The 18,582-nt window shown below is 36.2% G+C and overlaps 1 protein-coding gene and 1 pseudogene across 3 annotated transcripts; both read left to right on the top strand.

Annotated features, from left to right (window-relative positions):
- Window positions 1-735: 735 nt before the first annotated feature.
- On the top strand, window positions 736-5,359 carry LOC113098969 (actin-related protein 2/3 complex subunit 1A-like; annotated as a pseudogene).
- Window positions 5,360-6,265: 906 nt separating this feature from the next.
- Window positions 6,266-17,463, top strand: LOC113098975 (WD repeat domain phosphoinositide-interacting protein 1-like). 3 transcript variants are annotated; one of them, XM_026264021.1, is made up of 13 exons: window positions 6,266-6,624; window positions 8,455-8,537; window positions 9,935-10,101; window positions 10,239-10,335; window positions 10,450-10,547; window positions 10,705-10,797; window positions 12,054-12,124; window positions 12,273-12,380; window positions 12,479-12,643; window positions 12,739-12,846; window positions 13,884-14,014; window positions 14,092-14,192; window positions 16,857-17,463. In XM_026264021.1, exons 1-13 carry the CDS (start codon window positions 6,566-6,568, stop codon window positions 16,905-16,907), a joined length of 1,332 nt encoding a protein of 443 aa, XP_026119806.1. In that variant the 5' UTR covers window positions 6,266-6,565; the 3' UTR covers window positions 16,908-17,463. The 3 variants fall into 3 exon arrangements, with proteins under 3 accessions (XP_026119806.1, XP_026119807.1, XP_026119805.1); XM_026264022.1 differs by having other exon boundaries at window positions 6,267-6,624; window positions 9,932-10,101; window positions 14,092-14,243; XM_026264020.1 differs by having other exon boundaries at window positions 6,268-6,624; window positions 9,932-10,101.
- The last annotated feature ends 1,119 nt before the right edge of the window (window positions 17,464-18,582 follow it).

Genomic DNA, 18,582 nt, shown 5'->3' with positions numbered 1-18,582 from the left:
TTCAACCAGGGTCATAAACACCACTGAAATTGCGTTCTTTACTGCAACAAAACTAATACTTTACCAGTAACACCAACATATCTATCTCTCAGGTTTTATGGCGTATTGATTACACTGATCTATATAAAGACTATTACCATTACTATATTATAGATCAGTGATTTCTAAACACGTATATAACCACAGTTTTACTACAAATACCATGGTTTAACTATAGCAACAATGTTTTTTGGTTTTATTTTGTTGTAAAACCATGGTTAATTTCCTTAAATTCAGCACATACATTTATTTATTTATTCGAAAAGGATGTTTAACCATACTGACATACAAAGGATAATAAAATACAATAATACAAGCAGAAAGAACTATTTGAAGATAAAACACAACAGATGAAGTGGTGAAGTGTAATTTAAAAGGATGAAAATACTGCCACCATTTAATTTCCCTCATGTCGTCCCAAAGATGCATGACTTTCTTTCTTCTGTGAAACGCAACAACAACATTGAAGAATTTTGGCCAAACCAAATTGACTTCCATTGCATGGGAAACAAAGACAATTCTCAAGACATCTTCTTTTATGTTCTTTGGAATGACATTATGGTGAGTAAATGATGATGGAAATTTCATTTTTTAACTGTCCATTTAAGTGAAAAAATTATCTATTTTTAAAATATAACCCATTATCATAAGACCATACAGGCCAGGTGCCTTATCAGGATATGAAGACACACCCCTCTTATCTCCTCCCTGCTGCCTCTGAAGCCTTTCTTACGACTGCTCAGCCTCATTCGTGTCGACTGCCCAGAGTCCACGAACATAGCCTTCCAAAAGCTCTCCAGCACAAGGATATAGGGATATATCACTATCTAGCAAAAGAGAGGAAGAGATAAAGGTGAGGGCATAGTTAATATTCCATAGTCAGGAAGAGTTGTTGTTTGGTGTACAAATCTGCAATCACTGCTCAGTCATATTAATGTACTGTAAATTACCTATATCCTAATAAGAACTGGATAGAGAAGAATGACTCTTGTAGAACTGAACTCTGTTAACATGTTGGCAAAATTAATTTAATTCACTTGTAATTATGGAAATGTTGTGTTTTGGTAATGATTCCATATCTTGGAAATTGTGACATACATAGCTGACTACAGCTGACTGTGACATGTGGTTATAATGTACCATGTGAATGAAACCGGCTCACTAAGGAGAAATTATAACATTTAGAAAAAGGACAATCAATGATATCTGGGCGGAGAACTGCAAGCTTTTTAGTCACATTCATTTTCATGATTGCATGCTCTTCCTGACATCTGCTGTGCATTCCAGGGTTTCCCTGTTGAAACATGTCCCTCTATAGCTTTGGATTGGAGCCTCTGTCCTGTCATGCCTGGAACAAAGACCGGACACGTAAGAGCAAACTAGTTGAGCTACATTTCAATGTAAATTACATCCCCTGCGTTGCTGCCTGCAGTCCCATTTTCATCCATTATAATCTACTCAGAGGAATATCAGATTGTCTTTGGGAGAAAAGCTGCACTTCTTCATATAAATCATCAGTTTGCTATGAACTTGTTGTAATATTGCTGCTTTATACATGGGGTTTGTCTGCCAAAAATTCCAATCGAAATGATTTTTAAAGACCGTTTTTCTGAATATAATAAAATAATAATATTATATCTTTTTTTATTATTAGAAATTGCAGTAAGTCCCAACAGCAACGTTGTGTACATATACCAAAAGCAAGGAAAGGAATGGACTAAGGTTCATGTACTGACAGAACACAGTGGGCGAATCACAGGTAAGACAAAAGAGAATAGCTGCCACATTAGTCATTAACCCACCGATTCTGTGAGACTGACCCATAAAACAAACGTTATCTCAGTGCACCAATCAAAGGTATTACATAAACCACTGTAAACAGTGCAAGTCTACAACTGAGTCTTATAATAGCTGGAACTTAGTTGCAATGAAAGAAGTAGTGACAGACATTTCTTCTGTATTGTGACATGTGTCCGAATGAAAAAGGTTCGATCCACCATTATTGATTGGATGAAGGCATATCTGAATGCAAGCATGCAGATGTATGGAAAGGGAGGGGTTTATTGTTGAGAGACATTTTGATAAATTACAAGGTCAAAACAAATGTAAAAATTATGCATGGATGAATAGGTCACAGAGTTTAATTTTGATTCCATCGCAAATTTAGATAAGATTTACATTTTCCATTTACTAAAACTGCACAAAAGGGGTTTTGCGCAATAAACTTCCGTATTCTGTCAAACATGTGTTGTCACTTCCAGTTCAGGTCATTTATTTTACTCAAGATGCCTTCAAATGACACCTCAAAGATGAGGATAGCAAACATCCAACACTTGCAGCCTGATATCTAAAAAAAATTTCTTCTTCTTTATACTAACTAACATTCAGATATCAAAATTATTGAAACACCAACAATAAAAACAACTAGCTAGGTAGGCTGACTACTTCATCCATTCATAGATATTGTCATCAGTTCCTTCTTCTGTTGACAATTTCTCCAACAGTCGGATGTGTTAAGACCCGTTTTCTAGTTTGGTCATGTAACGTGTGATATACTATATACCCCATTCTATAGTACATATAGATTCTGATAATAGTAATAATAATAATAAAAAAACATCTTTAACAACTGAATTCATTCTTAGGGATTGATTGGGCCCCAGAGTCCAACCGTATAGTGACATGTGCCTCAGATAGGAATGCCTATGTATGGACCCTTAAGGATGGGGTTTGGAAGCCAACGTTGGTGCTGGTTCGCATTAATCGAGCTGCCACGTGTGTCAAGTGGTCCCCTCTTGAGAACAAGTTTGCTCTTGGAAGTGGGGCTAAACTTATTGCAGTGTGCTACTTTGAAAAGGAGAATGACTGGTGAGACCTGCTTTTAAAAGATTTTTTTTTTTTTTTTTTCACTTGCTGAGATAGACGTTACTAAACATATGTATTATCTCATCCATACCCACATCTCTTGTGTTCCTGATTGACTCTATAGGTGGCTGAGTAAGCATATCAAGAAGCCCATTAACTCCACCGTTCTGAGTCTAGACTGGCATCCCAATAACGTACTGCTGGCAGCTGGCTCAGCTGACCTGAACTGCAGGTTTGAATAATCAGACTACTTACGCACCATGCTGCTTTGCAAACCATTTTATTGGTAACATATATCTTTTTATTGGTATAGAATTTTTTCTGCATATATCAAGGACATCGAGGACAAGCCCGGACCAACACCCTGGGGTCCAAAATGCCCTTTGGAGAGGTGCTTCTGGAGTATAAAGAGTGTGGTGGCTGGGTGCACAGTGTCAGTTTCTCTCCATCTGGTGATGCTCTGGCCTGGGTTAGCCACAACAGTGCCATCAGTGTAGCAGATGCCACAAAGGGAAAAAAGTAATACAAACATTTACAAATAAAAATTAGCTTTGTAGAGCTCCATTACTTTATATACATAGTAAGTAAATCAAACTAAAATAATTAAATATCAATTATCCTTGATTTCCATGCATCCATAAAAACCACTGGAGTCTGCTGCCTGAAATTAATAACATGAACAGTATGACCTGTACCAGTCACTTTTATACTTCCTACATATTAAATTTTGTGCATTGCAGGGTTACTCAGTTGACAACAGGACATCTTCCATTGCTGAGCGTGCTGTATGTCAGTGAGGCTGAGATTGTAGCTGCGGTAAGGAATTTTCCATCACTTACCGTTTCATACTAAGCCGTAAAATGATTGGTCTCCATGGTTTATCTTTAAAAAAAATTAAATGAGTTAAGATAAATCATTGTAGTGTTAAAATGTTTTGAGTGAGTTCAAATAAATGCAAAATATATAAGAGTTTAATAATCTACCAGAAAATAGAGAGAGCTTTGGTGATGACTGAGTGAACATGACTAATTTGCATAAATGGAAATGGTGTAAAAAGTGGAAAACGTTGGTCAAAAACATACATTTACACACAAACTGACTACAAACCAACTCTGTACAATCAACCAAATGTAAACTACATTAGCACTCAGAAAAACAAATTACAGCACAAAACAGAACTAACACAACATAATTAACAACAGTTAAAAGCCAGAGAAAAAAGATGGGTTTCGAGTTTGGCTGTAAACTCAGTCAGTGTACCATCCACAACTTTCAGATGGCATATTTACATTTGATCTCAACTGTCATGGAATAAAGCACACATATAATACATGAAGGTATCTCAGTAGACAGGATGTGACATTATCATTGGATTCGGATGTGCCACAGTGCCTTATACCTGTTTAATATTAACACCTTTTTGTGCATATGTCTTTGGTGGGGATTTTAGGGCCACGACTGTTGTCCTTATCAGTTCTCATACAAGGGTCCTGGATGCTTGGAGTTTGTGAAGAAAGTGGACATTCCCAAGCAGAGCTCCAAGGGCAACATGTCTGCCATGCAGCATTTCCGTAATCTGGACAAAAAAGCAACTACTGAGGAGGAAGAAACTGGGTTGGGCAGTCTGCACCAGAACAGCATCACGTAATATAAGGCTTGACATATGCAAGCACTATCTATTTAAGCACCTTTTGTATTTTGCTCACATTTAGGAGAAATTGCATTGCAGTTTGCTAAGGCTTTGTTTCTACTGTAGTCAGCTATGTATTCTGGAAGGGCCGAAAGCCAAGGTGCAGAAATTCAGCAGTGTGGGCTTAGATGGTGCCATGGTTGTCTGGGATTTTAAGGTATTGTATTGTCATAAAACAATATTTTGATAGTGCTGTTTAACAAAAGATTGTCTAAGCAGTCACCTAATGACATATTCTTAAAGTATTAAATGTTTTCCTCTTTAATTTGATCTTTAGCACTGAAACACCATGGGATCTGGAAAGAGCGCGAAAACAATAATAATCGGGGACCATCTCTTGTTTGTTTTCTCAGACACTTTTTACCCTTCACTACAAAAGTTACACTTTAAAGTGATTAAAGCCTGTTGATTTTATTACGATGTGCTGTGGTGGGATGGCTGATCCCAAATGTGTGGTACGCAATAGTTTTTGTCATGCAGTATTAATTCACCTTAACAGGGAAATGTTTGAAGAAATTGATTCCAAAAAAAAGCAAATGATTATTAAGCACCAAAATGATAATTAACCTTGTATGCAATGACTATCATAAATGGATATTTTCTACTCCAAATGTGCTGCTAATGTAATAAAAATCTGTGCATTTTTTTTTCTTTCTAGATTTGATAAAACAAAGCAACAAATGATTATTAAAAACATTGTGGGATTTCATTTCTTTTGTCATTGTTAGATGCAAATAAATATGAGTGAGACATTAGAGCATTAAACCGATGTGGTGAGAAGAGAGTTTACCTGCAGAAATATGAATACAATGTTAAGAAATTACTTGACTATATTACAATTACGCATTTCTTTTTTTTTACATTTTTTATAATAAAAAGCATTAAAATTATGAAGAAATATATAATTATTAATATGTATATAGTAATATTAAATAATATTTTAAAAGCTACATAATTGCTGCAATAAACTGAACTGGAATGCATGACATTTCAATAAACAATTTTAATTAAACGTCATCAGAAAACGTTCACAAACAGCAACACTGGAAGGGATTTTTGGAATGATTTAAAGCTTAATATATGTGATCCTGGTTCACAAAAACAGTCATAAGGGTCAATTTCTTGAAATTGAGATTTATACATATACATAATCGTTCCATTGATGTATGGTTTGTAAGCATAGGACATCATTAGCTGGCCGAGATACAACTAAGTTTAAATCTGGAATCTGAAGAAAATACTGAGAAAAATCGCCTTTAAAGTAGTCCAAATAAAGTTCTTAGCAATGCATAGGCATTTACTAATCCAAAAAATTTGGCATAAAAGAAAAACCCGTGCAACTTGGTTTTGTAGTCCAGGGTCACATTATCATGCCAGAATCACCGATTCGGTTCAAAACTAGTCCGTGAACTGTTCAAAAGAAGCGATTCTCGGAAATGAGTCCGACTTCCTTAGACTAATAAGCATTGTGGAAAAGAGGAAAAGGCTGTGAATGACTCTGTCATAAGTGTTTTCGTGGAAATTTTTATGTGTTTAAATTCTCTGAATAATATAATTTTGCATTCCCAAACCACGCCCCTTTCTGCTTTAATTCCGCACTTACAGCCAATCAGCGTCTACCTTAGTTGACTCGCCCAATCAGAGCTCAGCCAGACGACAACACGGCGCTTTCTCTTCCACCACTAGTGTGTGATGTTGATGTGACGCAACAACGATCAGCTGGTTTTGTTTTGCTTCATTCTCTGTGCTCCGCTTGAAGTCGTAAATGTACAAAAAACTAGCGTTTTAATTCATTAATGTGAGGCGGAAGAACAGTCGAAGCGTTGGAGTGTATTCGTCGTCCACTATACTCGGACCATCCAGTTTTTCCTCAGTAGGTCTCCGCTTTGGCACTATCTTTCCGAGCGGTCCAGCCGATCCCAGGCCTCCGATCCAGGGCGGAGGGAGGGAAGGAGGTCGCTGGGACTCGGGATGGAGACCGGAGATGTTGGGCCGGGGCTGTGCTGCGCCTCCTTCAACCAGGACTCCACGTAAGCGCCTCACATCTGCACACCAGTCTTGCATCATCTGCAGAGGAGGATATTAACCGCGATAAACCCTGCTAGAGGGAATGTCACCTCCGCTTAAAGGATTGACCTCAGTTTATTGTCTGTTTTGAGTATTATCCATAAAAAGCTCACCACTATGTTATAACGGTGTTTTGCATTGGTGGGGAGTAGGCAGACTTGCTTTAGATGGGATAAACTAACACAAAAAACACTACAAAATCCACTCATATTATTTATAGAGTGGATATGAGTCTTGTTACTAATTTACACCGCAAATGTATCACATAAGCTCTACCGAAGTGGCTTTTAGTTGTCTTTACATCGACTGTTTAAAGGTTGCGTCAAATTAGTGCTGTCAAACGATTAATCGTGATTAATCGCATCCAAAATAAAAGTTTTAGTTTACATAATATACTGTATGTGTGTGTGCTTTTAAAATTGGTTATTTATGTATAAATACGCAAACATGCAACTATTTTTTACATGAATATAAACATATATTTTAAATATAATTAGGCTATATAAAATTTTTCTTAAATATGTACATGCATGTGTATGTATTTAAATGTACATAAAAAATACAGTTCATACACATTATGTAAACAAAAACATTTATTTTGGATGCAATTAATCGTTTGACAGCACTAGAAATTACCACTTTGGTATTAGGGGCTGAGGTGGCTGGAAACAGGCATCATTTATGCTCTGTTGTGTCTTTACTCTGTATTTTGAGCAGGTATAGAGCTTGGCTGTGTCAAAACACCTTTATCCTTAATTTTCACAAAGGAGAAACTGAATGTTTGAGTTGCCTTTTTACTCACAAGTAGAACTGAATTTGCATGATTGTGTCTTATTGATCAGTCCACAGTCTCCTGACAAACTGATCCACTTGTGTCCTCTTTTCTAGCGGTTGATCACACTGGTTTCTTGTCTTAAAAAGTCAAGCACAGCAAATTCAACACAAAACATGATACTGAGAGTCAGGTGATCTGACACATTGCTTATTTGAGATTGACGTCAGCTGTGTCTCTTGGGGCAAAACACATTTGTATTAGAAAAATCAGAATCTTGTTATTTTATATACAGCGTGTTAGTCACAGCGGTAATTACCAACACAAGTCAGACACAGTCATTTGAAGTCCTGCTCTAAACACAAGGTTTTGTTTTGGGTTTCAGCAGTGTGGTCCGTGATAGTGGAGACATACCTACGTTCTCCAACAAAAGTAGGAAAGGACATGCTAAGCACAGGATCTGACATGAACGGCTTTGTCTAGGAATGAGGAGCCTGCCAAACAGATGTGGACCTTATTTCCTTAACAAAATAGATCCATGCAACAGACCTAAACTATCCTGTTTACAGAAAAGCCAAATAATTACAATCAAACTTTGTTGAGGTTAACACAAACTGTTTCTAACTTGCGTCAGGACCGCGGTTGTATTATTATTAGTATATGTTGTATTTGCTAACTGAGACTTGTTATAGCACTTATATATCATTGCTCTTTTGTTGTCCTCATCTGTAAGTCACTTTGGAAAAAAGCATCTGCTAAATGACTAAATGTAAATGTACTAGGATTTTAAAGAAACTTTACTTGCTACTTTAATATTAGGCAGCAGTGTCTTTGTTAGCCATTACAGTACATCTCTGTGTTACTTCATTATGTATTGCTTCAGCCTAGTGACACGGCACCTAAAAAAAAAAATATATATATATATATATCTATATATATATTATAAGCTGCATATGCACAAGTGAACTAGATACAGAAGTGTACAGAGTTGATACAGCATCAGATCTTATTGTTTCTGCAGGTCTTTGGCTGTGGGCACCAAAACTGGATACAGGCTATTCTCTGTGACCTCGGTGGACAAACTGGACTGCATTCATGAGAGCAGTGAGACAGTCTCCCATTCTTTTTTTAATTTAATTGTGATATAATGGGCATGTATGGTTGTCTACCAAAACTACCATGCAATAGGTGGAACCAACACGTGCCGTAAAATATAGTCATCATCATATATGGGTGTAGCCTCTTTTTTACAAGTCACTTACCAAATAAACTGAAAATGCCATCTCATTTCCTTTGTATTGTGTTGAGAAAGAAACGAAAAGAAATTTGACTTTGGTTGAGAGAGTTGTCTCTCAAAGCATGTATGTGATCTGTGGTTGTGCTGTCAGTAAGTGTGTTGTGATTAACTCGCCCTAGAAGTCATAAAGTTATCCTCTGTGTTTTAATGGAGTCAGAATAGCTTGCTGATTCATTTGACCTGATGGCAACACCCTTATGTGTTTGAGATTGTATCTGCAGTCCACAACAAAGTCATTCAAATATTTCTGGCTGGTAAAAAGCTGGAGACAGAGCAACGGCCTGTTTTGCTAATGTATGCAAAATAAAAGGTATGCTTGCAAAGTCATAGGGTTAAAATATGGTAATAGTAAATAAAGATTCTGAATTACAAAAAAAAAAAAAAAAAAACACACACACACAAAAAAAACATTTTGAAGTTATATATACAAATAAAAAAATGACCACACCCTCAACCTCGAACCTGTATGTTTCTATTACTTCAAAAATTATATTGGCACTCATTATTAAAGGTACATAATGACTTAAACAATGATGTGCATGACCGATAATGACAGAATTTTCGTAGATGTTGCTACCTCCTTAAATGTTGCTTTTGTCTCCATTTCTCTCATCTGAAGGAGTTCGGACTCCATTCCACTGTCACTTTTGACTCGATTACTCTGGGTTTGAAAGACACATCAGCAGCATTATGGATTTGACTGCACTGGCACTATCAGATGAGAACAAAACTTGAACTGGATTGAGCTGGATAATGACAGTCTTATCTTTATAGCGCTGCTTTACATCTGAATCAAACTTGGTTCATAATGGATTGATTTTGCAACACTGACACTGTTATTAAACTGAATTTAATTAAAATCCAACAGTCTTGAGCTGAAGATTGACACTATTGACTTTGCCAGAATTACATATAGTTAAATTAATAGTTCTATCATTTATGAACTTTACACATTGTCTTGTTCGAAGCAGAATTAGTCTCATATTTAAAGACGTTTGCATACATTTATCAGTATTTGCATGATTTACCTGTTTCTCGCTGTGAAGCTGCTTTGAAGCAATCTGTATCGTGTAAAGCACTATATACATCAAGTTGACTGGACTTGACTTTCTAAATGACCACAGAGTGCTTGTACATGAACTGCATGTGTTTAGATGTGGCTTGTTTTCTTGAATGTGTCCTTTTGTCTGCTCCCCTTCAGTAGAAACTCCAGACGTGTATATCGTGGAAAGGCTTTTCTCCAGCAGCCTGGTTGTGGTGGTGAGTCAGTCCGTGCCACGTCGCATGAATGTCTACCACTTCAAAAAGGGCACAGAGATCTGCAACTACAGCTACTCGAACAACATTCTTGCAGTGCGTCTAAACAGACAGGTAAACACCACACCGGCAAAACACCTGCCAGTTATTAAACATGCAGCACCTGGATGAGATGAAGGTTTGTCTCTGCTCTTTAATAGTTTAGGTTAAACATGTGGAAATGAGCATGTTTGGTTTGTTTTTCGTGGCAGAGACTGGTTGTCTGTCTGGAGGAATCCATTTATATCCACAATATAAAAGACATGAAACTCCTGAAGACCCTTCTTAACACACCCTCCAACCCATCAGGTAAGTGAACTGAAAAACCTAGAATTATCATTGATGTTTTATAAATCGATTTCAAATATTCAGATATGAATCTGTACACTGTGTTTATGTGTGGCCACCCATGTGTTTCTGTAGGTCTCTGTGCTCTCTCCATCAACCATTCCAACTCTTTCCTGGCATATCCAGGAAGTGACACCATCGGAGAAATTATTGTCTATGATGCCAACAATCTGGTAAAAATATTGTCCCAGAACCAGTTTTGCAGCTCATTTTGGCAGTTCCTTTTGGTTCAGTTAGTTGCTATACGTGAGACAAAAGCCTAGTTTTAGTCCTGATGCACCATGTGAATCTTGTTCTTTGTTGTATGTTTGTGTCTCTTCTTTCACTCAGAGCACTGTGACCATGATTCCAGCTCATGACAGTCCACTGGCCGCCGTCACCTTCAGCGCTTCTGGCACCAAACTGGCCAGTGCTTCTGAGAGGGTGAAGAGCCACTGTTTATTTAGAAACACAGCCCAGTGAACCACACAACTAGTCAAGAACATGTCTGAGTCATGTTTCAGTCTAAATCCAAAGGAAAGAAAACTGTGGCTTTAATACTTTAAGGTTTTTTTGAATTCACAGTTAACTGTCACCCGTCCGCTCTGTGGGACGTCTACATTTACTTCACTATATTACAATTAAATCTAATCTAATCTTGACAAACTATATATCATTGGAAAGGTCTAAGACTCCCAAATATATATTTTACCAATGTTTTTTGTTAAATATTATGTAGGAAAAGTAATTGATTAATTTATGACAAGAGTGTACCCTCAAGAATCTACATTGCAAAAGGAGATTTGACCTTTGTTAAAAAGAAAAAAAGGATTCTTTGTTGCCCATTTCTCGATCACATTTTAGAAATCGACTGAAAACTTAAAATCTCAAAATTCATCCTTTAAAACCCATTTTAAAATCAGACATTGCATTACCATGTAAATGGTACATGAATATCATGTTACAAAATATTTTCAGTCATGAATTATAAAAATGTAAGTTTGGATCGTGCACTACAAAGTCTATGTTAAAAAATGTGAGTGACAGGCACATCCCAAACTGCCATTACCATGCTCCAAAAAAAAGAGAGAGAGAGAGAGAGAGAGAGAGTAAAAATAGAGAAACAAATCATATTGTTATACAAAAAAATTTTATTACCTAAATTGCAAAGTTTATTTAATGATATGATTTGTTATAGAACTTTTATGCTGGTTTAAATACAAAGAAAACAATTTTATTATAATATTTTGTTATAATTATAATAATTGTTTATTTAACTTTTTTAATGTACTATAGTAAAAATGCTCTAGAACAGTGGCTATCAACCTTTGTGAGTCCAGGGTCCCTCAGTGTCCACAAAAAATTCAAAGGGCCCATGACCTCTACAGTTGTTCTTGACTTATTGGATAAGAATTAAGGTTAAAGATTTTAAAATTATTTTTTAATCAAAATTTCTACCAAATAAAATATTTTGAAGCTACCTTTATATTTACATTAAAAAAAAAAAAAAAGGGTGAATTAAAATATGAAATCAAGTGAACATATCCAGGCGATAACAAGGTTGGGAATTTGTGGCAAAAGTGCTAAATTGGTAAATAAAATAGGCTTCATTATGCAAAATATAATTTTAATATAATAATATATTATTTGGGTGAAATCAAACACTGATGTTTCTTTTTTCTTCTTTTCTGTTTTTTTAGGGCACAGTGATTCGCGTCTTCTCCATTCCAGAGGGACTGCGCTTGTTTGAGTTCCGGCGCGGGATGAAAAGGTAAGAACTCACAGTGAAGCGTGAGGACACTTTGATCGTACAGAAGGAGAAACGAGACTTGGAGGCATTTGTGTGAACTGTGGTATGTTGGAGTCTTTTTTTTTTCTTCTTCACATTTTTGACCTTTTGTGTGTCTGTGTTACCAAAGGTATGTCAACATCAGCTCCCTTTCCTTCAGCCCGGATGCTCAGTTCCTCTGTGCCTCAAGCAATACAGAGACGGTGCACATTTTCAAGCTTGAACAGCACAGCCCAAGGTACTGAAAATGCTCTTTGCCCTCACAAATGAGTCAGAACGTCTGCTTTTACTGACATATCTTAACTTTATCAGTGTTTGTGTTGGTCTCTCTCGCAGTGGGGAGGAAGAAGCTCCCTCTTGGTCAGCATATGTAGGTAAGATGTTCACAGCAGCCAGTAGCTACCTCCCAGCGCAGGTGTCAGGCATGATGAGTCAAGACAGAGCCTTTGCCACCGTCCGGCTCCAGATGGCCGGTCAGAAGAATGCATGTGCCCTGGCAATGTGAGTCCTGCACTCATTACACAGCCATCTACAAAGTTTACCCCTGTATTTACTGAGAAAAAAAACTAACTCAAGAGTTTCACCTGATCAATCAGAATCCAGAAGCTTCCACGTCTGCTTGTGGCCTCCTCTGATGGGCAGCTATTCATCTATAACATTGATCCTCAGGATGGGGGTGAATGCACTCTGGTGCAGAAGCACAGGTGAGGCATCATCGCTCTTTTAACTGGAAAACGAGTCTAATTTCAAAGTAAAACTGGACAAGTTCAAAGACTGAATCTTGTTCTAAAAATAGTTTAGAGTAGATCACTGATTGTTTCACTTGTTGTTGTTGTTTTTTAGTTTGTATTTTACATCTGTAAGCCAGTGGGTGGAGACTAGTGTCTGTATTTTGTGTGTTAAGAGTGAGTCGTCCAGACTCTCATGTACTTCATTGAAAAGTATGACCAAAGCAATTTGTATACTCAACATAAATGTTGCGTTTTCCCTCACAAACAACCAGTTTTGTTATTGTTAACTAAAACTAAATTTATATTAAAATAATAATAATAATAATAATAATAATAATATATTATATATAGTCAATTACAATTAAAATAAAGCTGGGATAGTTCACCCAAAAGTGACCATTCGTTCATCATTTACTCACCCACAAGTTATTTCAAACCTGAGTTTCTTTTTCTTTTTTTCTTTTGAACTCAAAAAAGATACTTTAAAGATTGTGAGTAACCAAAGAGTTGATGGTCCCCACTGACTTCCATACTATAGAAAAATATACTACGGATGTCAATGGAGATTTTTTTTTTTTTTTTTTATTATCTTCGTTTGTGTTCAACAGAAGAAATACATTTAAACAGGGTTTAAACAACTTGAGGGTGAGTAAATGATGACAGTTTTCATTTTTGGGTGAACTATCCTTTTCACTAAAGTATAAATACTGGATGAAAAGCACAAAATACTAAAACAAAACTTGCCGTGTCAACTAAAAGTATTAAAATGAGTCAAACGAAATCTATTTTAAAGAGAAATTAGCACTAAAAAAGAAATATAAAACCTTATAAAAAGCTAATAAAAGCTAATAAAAGCAACTTCATTTTAAAGCACACTAGTTTCATAATTCACTTTTGGCTATGACTGTTTGCAATTTATAATGTAGAACACAACATAAATGTCTATTTCAGTAGTCCAGGCCACATACCTTATTTTGCTAAAACGTACCAATATCGCCTTTAACCCCCAGGTTGTTTGGCTCAGATAAGGACTGGGAGGAGACTGAGAAATCCCAACTCACGGAGCCAGCGCAAGCATGCCAGTCCTATGCTGCCACCGTGGCCATCCCCACCTCCGGACCCGTCACAGCCACTCTCACAGGTCCCACAGCACACTCAAACACACATCCTTTCACATTTGAGCTCTTTCTCATGATCGCCCAACTGTGTTCGTCTCAGGCTACTCGGAGGACGGCGGAGCTAAGAAGGGTGAGGTGATTCCCGAGCACGAGTTTGCAGCAGGGCCTGTGTGTCTGGACGACGAAACTGAATTTCCTCCCGTGAGCATTCGCTAACCTCCCCACGTCTAAGCAGCGGTGGTGCATTCCAGTGTACGGGCTTGTCTTGTCCCTCTGTCCACAAGCACTCAAACTAAGTGTGATTTATTATCTTTAACCACACCAACACCAGCCTGTTCAGGTCTGATGACAGAAAGTAGTTCATATTCATAATGCATTTTACCAGGACCAAATGTTGCAGTTTCATCATGTCAGAAGAAGAATATGTTGTCTGTTACACAACATAAAAGACAAAAATCACTCCAAACATTACTCCTTTCATGTATGAAATAATGAAGTACATATTTCAGTGGTATTATTATGTATTTATACTGAAATAATGCTACATTCATGTAAGTTCTGAGTGAATACTGACGAAGTGGGACACTTAAAGCTTAATCATTATTACTAAAAATCAAAAGATTATATAACTGGTATGTCATGACATACACTACTATCAATAGTTTGGGGCAAGTAAAAAAAAAAATTTTTTAAGATAATATTTTTATTCAGCAAGGATGCATTAAGTTGATCAAAAGTGTTAGAAAAGACATTTGTAATTTTACAAAAAAAAGTTTATTTCAAATAAATGCTGTTCTTTTGAACTATTCATCAAATAATCCTGAAATAAATATGAAACCGCACAACTGTTAATAAGATAATTATAAGAACTGTTTCCTGAGCTGCAAATTGGCATCTTAAAATGATTTCTGAAGGATCATGTGACTCTCAAGACTGGAGTAATGAATGCTCAAAATTCAGTTTTAACATCAGAGGAATACATTGCATTTTAAAATATATTCAAATAGAAAAGTTATTGTAAACTGTTATAATATTTCACAATATTACTGTTTTACATGTATAAATAAATAAATGCAGCCTTGGTGAAAGTAATAGACTTCTTACAAAAGCAATACAAATCTGCATATGCATTGGATTATATCTAACGGCAACGGAAAGTCATTAAAAAGTGTTCCACACGATCCGTATTCATCTTAGATGTTGAAAAACATTTTCTGACACTAAACCTGCTGTTGCTGTAGTAGTCTTAGGATGTTTCTGATCTTATATACATAGACATGAGCACAAGTTAGAAGACTCATTTGTTTGTTTGTGCACAGACAGGACAAGGAACAATGCATAAGTTATTTGTCTTTTACATTCTGTTTGGCCTTCTCGATGAAGTAAATGCTGGGTTAATTCATCACCATTGCTACATGAGATAACTTTGAGAGCTTTTTTTCTGTTTTAGTCTAAATGGTATGATCTCAAACACATTTTTGTCTATGCACACACACAACATACAGGAGTATTTCAGCTCAAACATGCTACATCTGAACAAATCTTAATGGATTAATCACATTTTAACAACGAAAGAAACATTTTACAGTGCAAGCCATCTCGAGATCAAGAGGAGAAAGTAGAAATGATGCTTTATATTGATGCAGTGCTCGCTTAACTCCACATGGCGGAGCACTTATTGTTGTCCAGCAGGCCTTGTTAAAGCTAACACTTCCTAGCTCGTTTTGATAAAGCTGATGTGGTAGTTTTTCAGAGTTTTAGACGCTTAGAGGGATAGTTCACCCAAAAATAAAAATTTGCTGAAAATGAACGCACCTCTGTCCATCCAAACAGATTCTGAGAGATTTAACATTATATTGCTAGTTCACCAATAGATTCTCTGCAGTGAATGGGTGCCGTCAGAATGAGTGTCCAAACAGGTGATAAAAACACCACAATAAGCCACAAATAATCCAAAAGATTCCAGTCAATCAATTAATGTCTTATGACGGAGAAAAAAAAAAAAACGGCGTGTTTGTAAGAAACAAATCCATCATTAAAATTTCAACTTTAGATTGTTGCTTCTGGCCAAAATAGTCCATGATCCATAATAATGGTTCCTCCAGTGAAAAAGTCCATCTCTTATTGTCATCTCACATCAAAATCCACCAACATATTTGCTAACTGTTTTCACTAGTAAATGGTGCTTGATCTGTATTTCTCTATTTTTCATATTTCTCTCCTGATTCAGACTTCTCATTGGAGAATGTTACAAAACATTGAACAATAATATTCACAGTATTACCAACAGAGGACTCTTATTTTAGACGAAAGCAGTGGTTTAAAGTTAAAAACATCTTGATGGATTAGTTTATTACAAAGACACTGGTTTTCACTTCATGAGACATTAATTGATGGACTGGAGTCCTTGTTGTGATGCTTTTATCAGCCGTTTGGACTCTCATTCTGACGGCACCCATTCACTGCAGAGGATCCACCGTTGATTAAGTGATGTAAAGCTATATATCTCAAAATCTGTTCTGATGAAGAAACAAACTCATCTACATCTCGGATGGCCTGAGGATGAGTAAATTCTCAGCAACTTTTCGTTTTTGGGTCAACAACTATTACTTTAAATGAAAGAGCTTAGGACTCTGATGTCAGACGAATTTGATCATTTATAGGATGTCAGTTTGGACTAACATACTCAGATGCCATTGCTATTTTGTTTATATAGTTTCCAAGTGTCATTGTGTATTAAAATGTCATTGTGGCTAACTGATACGGCTCGGACATGTTCTCAGCTAGCTCCTGTTGAGATCTGTATCTGTCTATAACACACCCGTGGCCGAGGGAACAATAAAGCTCTGTTCTGTTATCCGGTAGATAAATTGGTGCCGTGACGGATCTGGGCGAGGCAAGGGGAGACGACCGTGAGAGGGTAGAGAACAGGTGGAGGCTACAACTGTCACAGGAGGATCCTCAGTGCATGAGCAAGGACAAACAAATAAAAAAAAAAAAAACTAACTTCAGGGTGCTAAATTATTAAAGGAACGGTTGAAATGCTAATATCTTAAATTGAGTTGATCAGGGATTTGGGTCGTTGTCACTCAGACCCCTGAAGGGTGTGTTATAAATGAGGTGCATGACTGAAATATAACCACATATTGTTCTAGTTATGTAACACATTGCATTAATTCAGTTGTAATACTGTAGCATTTTATTCTTTTAATTTATAACACCATCATCATATTGAATCATAAGAGAAGAGGAATTACTTTTTTATATATGTGTTTTGCTGTATTGATACTTAATATGTTTACATGTTAACATCCTGAATACTAATACAGCGGGATGTTTTGTATGTATGTGCCTATGATATTATTTGTAAGAGTGCAGAGTATTTTGCTGGATCGCTCAAGACCAAAAGATTAAAAAAAAGAAGAAATGAATTATGTAGGAAATCTATTAGGAATGAAATTATGCAAAACACCTCCTGTCTCCTGTCTTTTCTTCATCGGATTTGAATAGACACTTTCAGTCTAACGTTCTTTTTTTTTTTTTTTTTACTTGTATTCATCAAGGACATTTTAATTTGATCAAAAATGACACTTAAGACAATACTGTCACAAAAAAGATTTATATTTCAAGTAAATGCTGTTTTTGGACTTTCTTTTCATCAAAGTATGACACTGAAGACTGGAGTAATGATGCTGAAATTTCAGTTTTGTCATCACGGGAATAAATTACTACTACATAGCTGTTTAAAATAGTAATAATATTCATGTAATAACAATATGAAACGCAACACTGTTTTATTATATTACTGTACACCTTGGTGAGCAAGAGAGAATACTGTCAAACATGTTTTATAATGATCTCTTATATTATAATTCAATAGGTATGTTATTCATGACTTTAAACAGCTGTTTTTGTCTTGAGTTGCCAGATAAATCAGAGTAATAAACACACAACCTGATAAAATCTAATGAAAATGGAGAAAGACTAAGGACACCATGAACATTTCTGTCATTAAGTTTAGATTTCTTCCATAGGTCACATTAGATAATCTATCTAAAAGTTGATGTTAATTGAATAATGTTTTGTCTTCATTACCCACATTTTTTATGGTCAGGCCCACTTCCACAGAGAGATCCTAAGATCTTTCATTTTAATACACATGAAGTCTATGATATATATAATCAATAGCATACTATAAAATTATCTAGGATATGTGGCTTGTACAAATATAAGATAATTAAGACTGGATTATTCCCCTGATGACAGAACGTGAACAAGATAACCTTCAGATAATTTTTTTCCCATGTGAACATGAGCACTGTAGTGCTGTGAAGAGTCAGCTGTGCTACACTGATCATTATTTGTTTTGAAAGGCAAAGGAACATGTTGAGCTTTGGGCATTATCCAGTCAAAACAACTTTGTTGATCCCACAGAGCTTTGTCTTCATCTTCTGGGATCATTTCCATGGGAGATGTCATGAATTATTCTCTGCCCTTTCTGTACATGCTAATTCTTGTAAAAGGATATTAAAGCCACTAATGACATCCAATGAGATTTACATTTATGAGTTTAAATGCATGTTATACACAG

This window comes from Carassius auratus, unplaced genomic scaffold, assembly GCF_003368295.1.
Source record: "Carassius auratus strain Wakin unplaced genomic scaffold, ASM336829v1 scaf_tig00216794, whole genome shotgun sequence".
Classification (NCBI taxonomy): Eukaryota; Metazoa; Chordata; class Actinopteri; order Cypriniformes; family Cyprinidae; genus Carassius; species Carassius auratus.
Note: the sequence above shows the minus strand (reverse complement) of the source record. Positions and strands in the feature narration are given on the sequence as shown.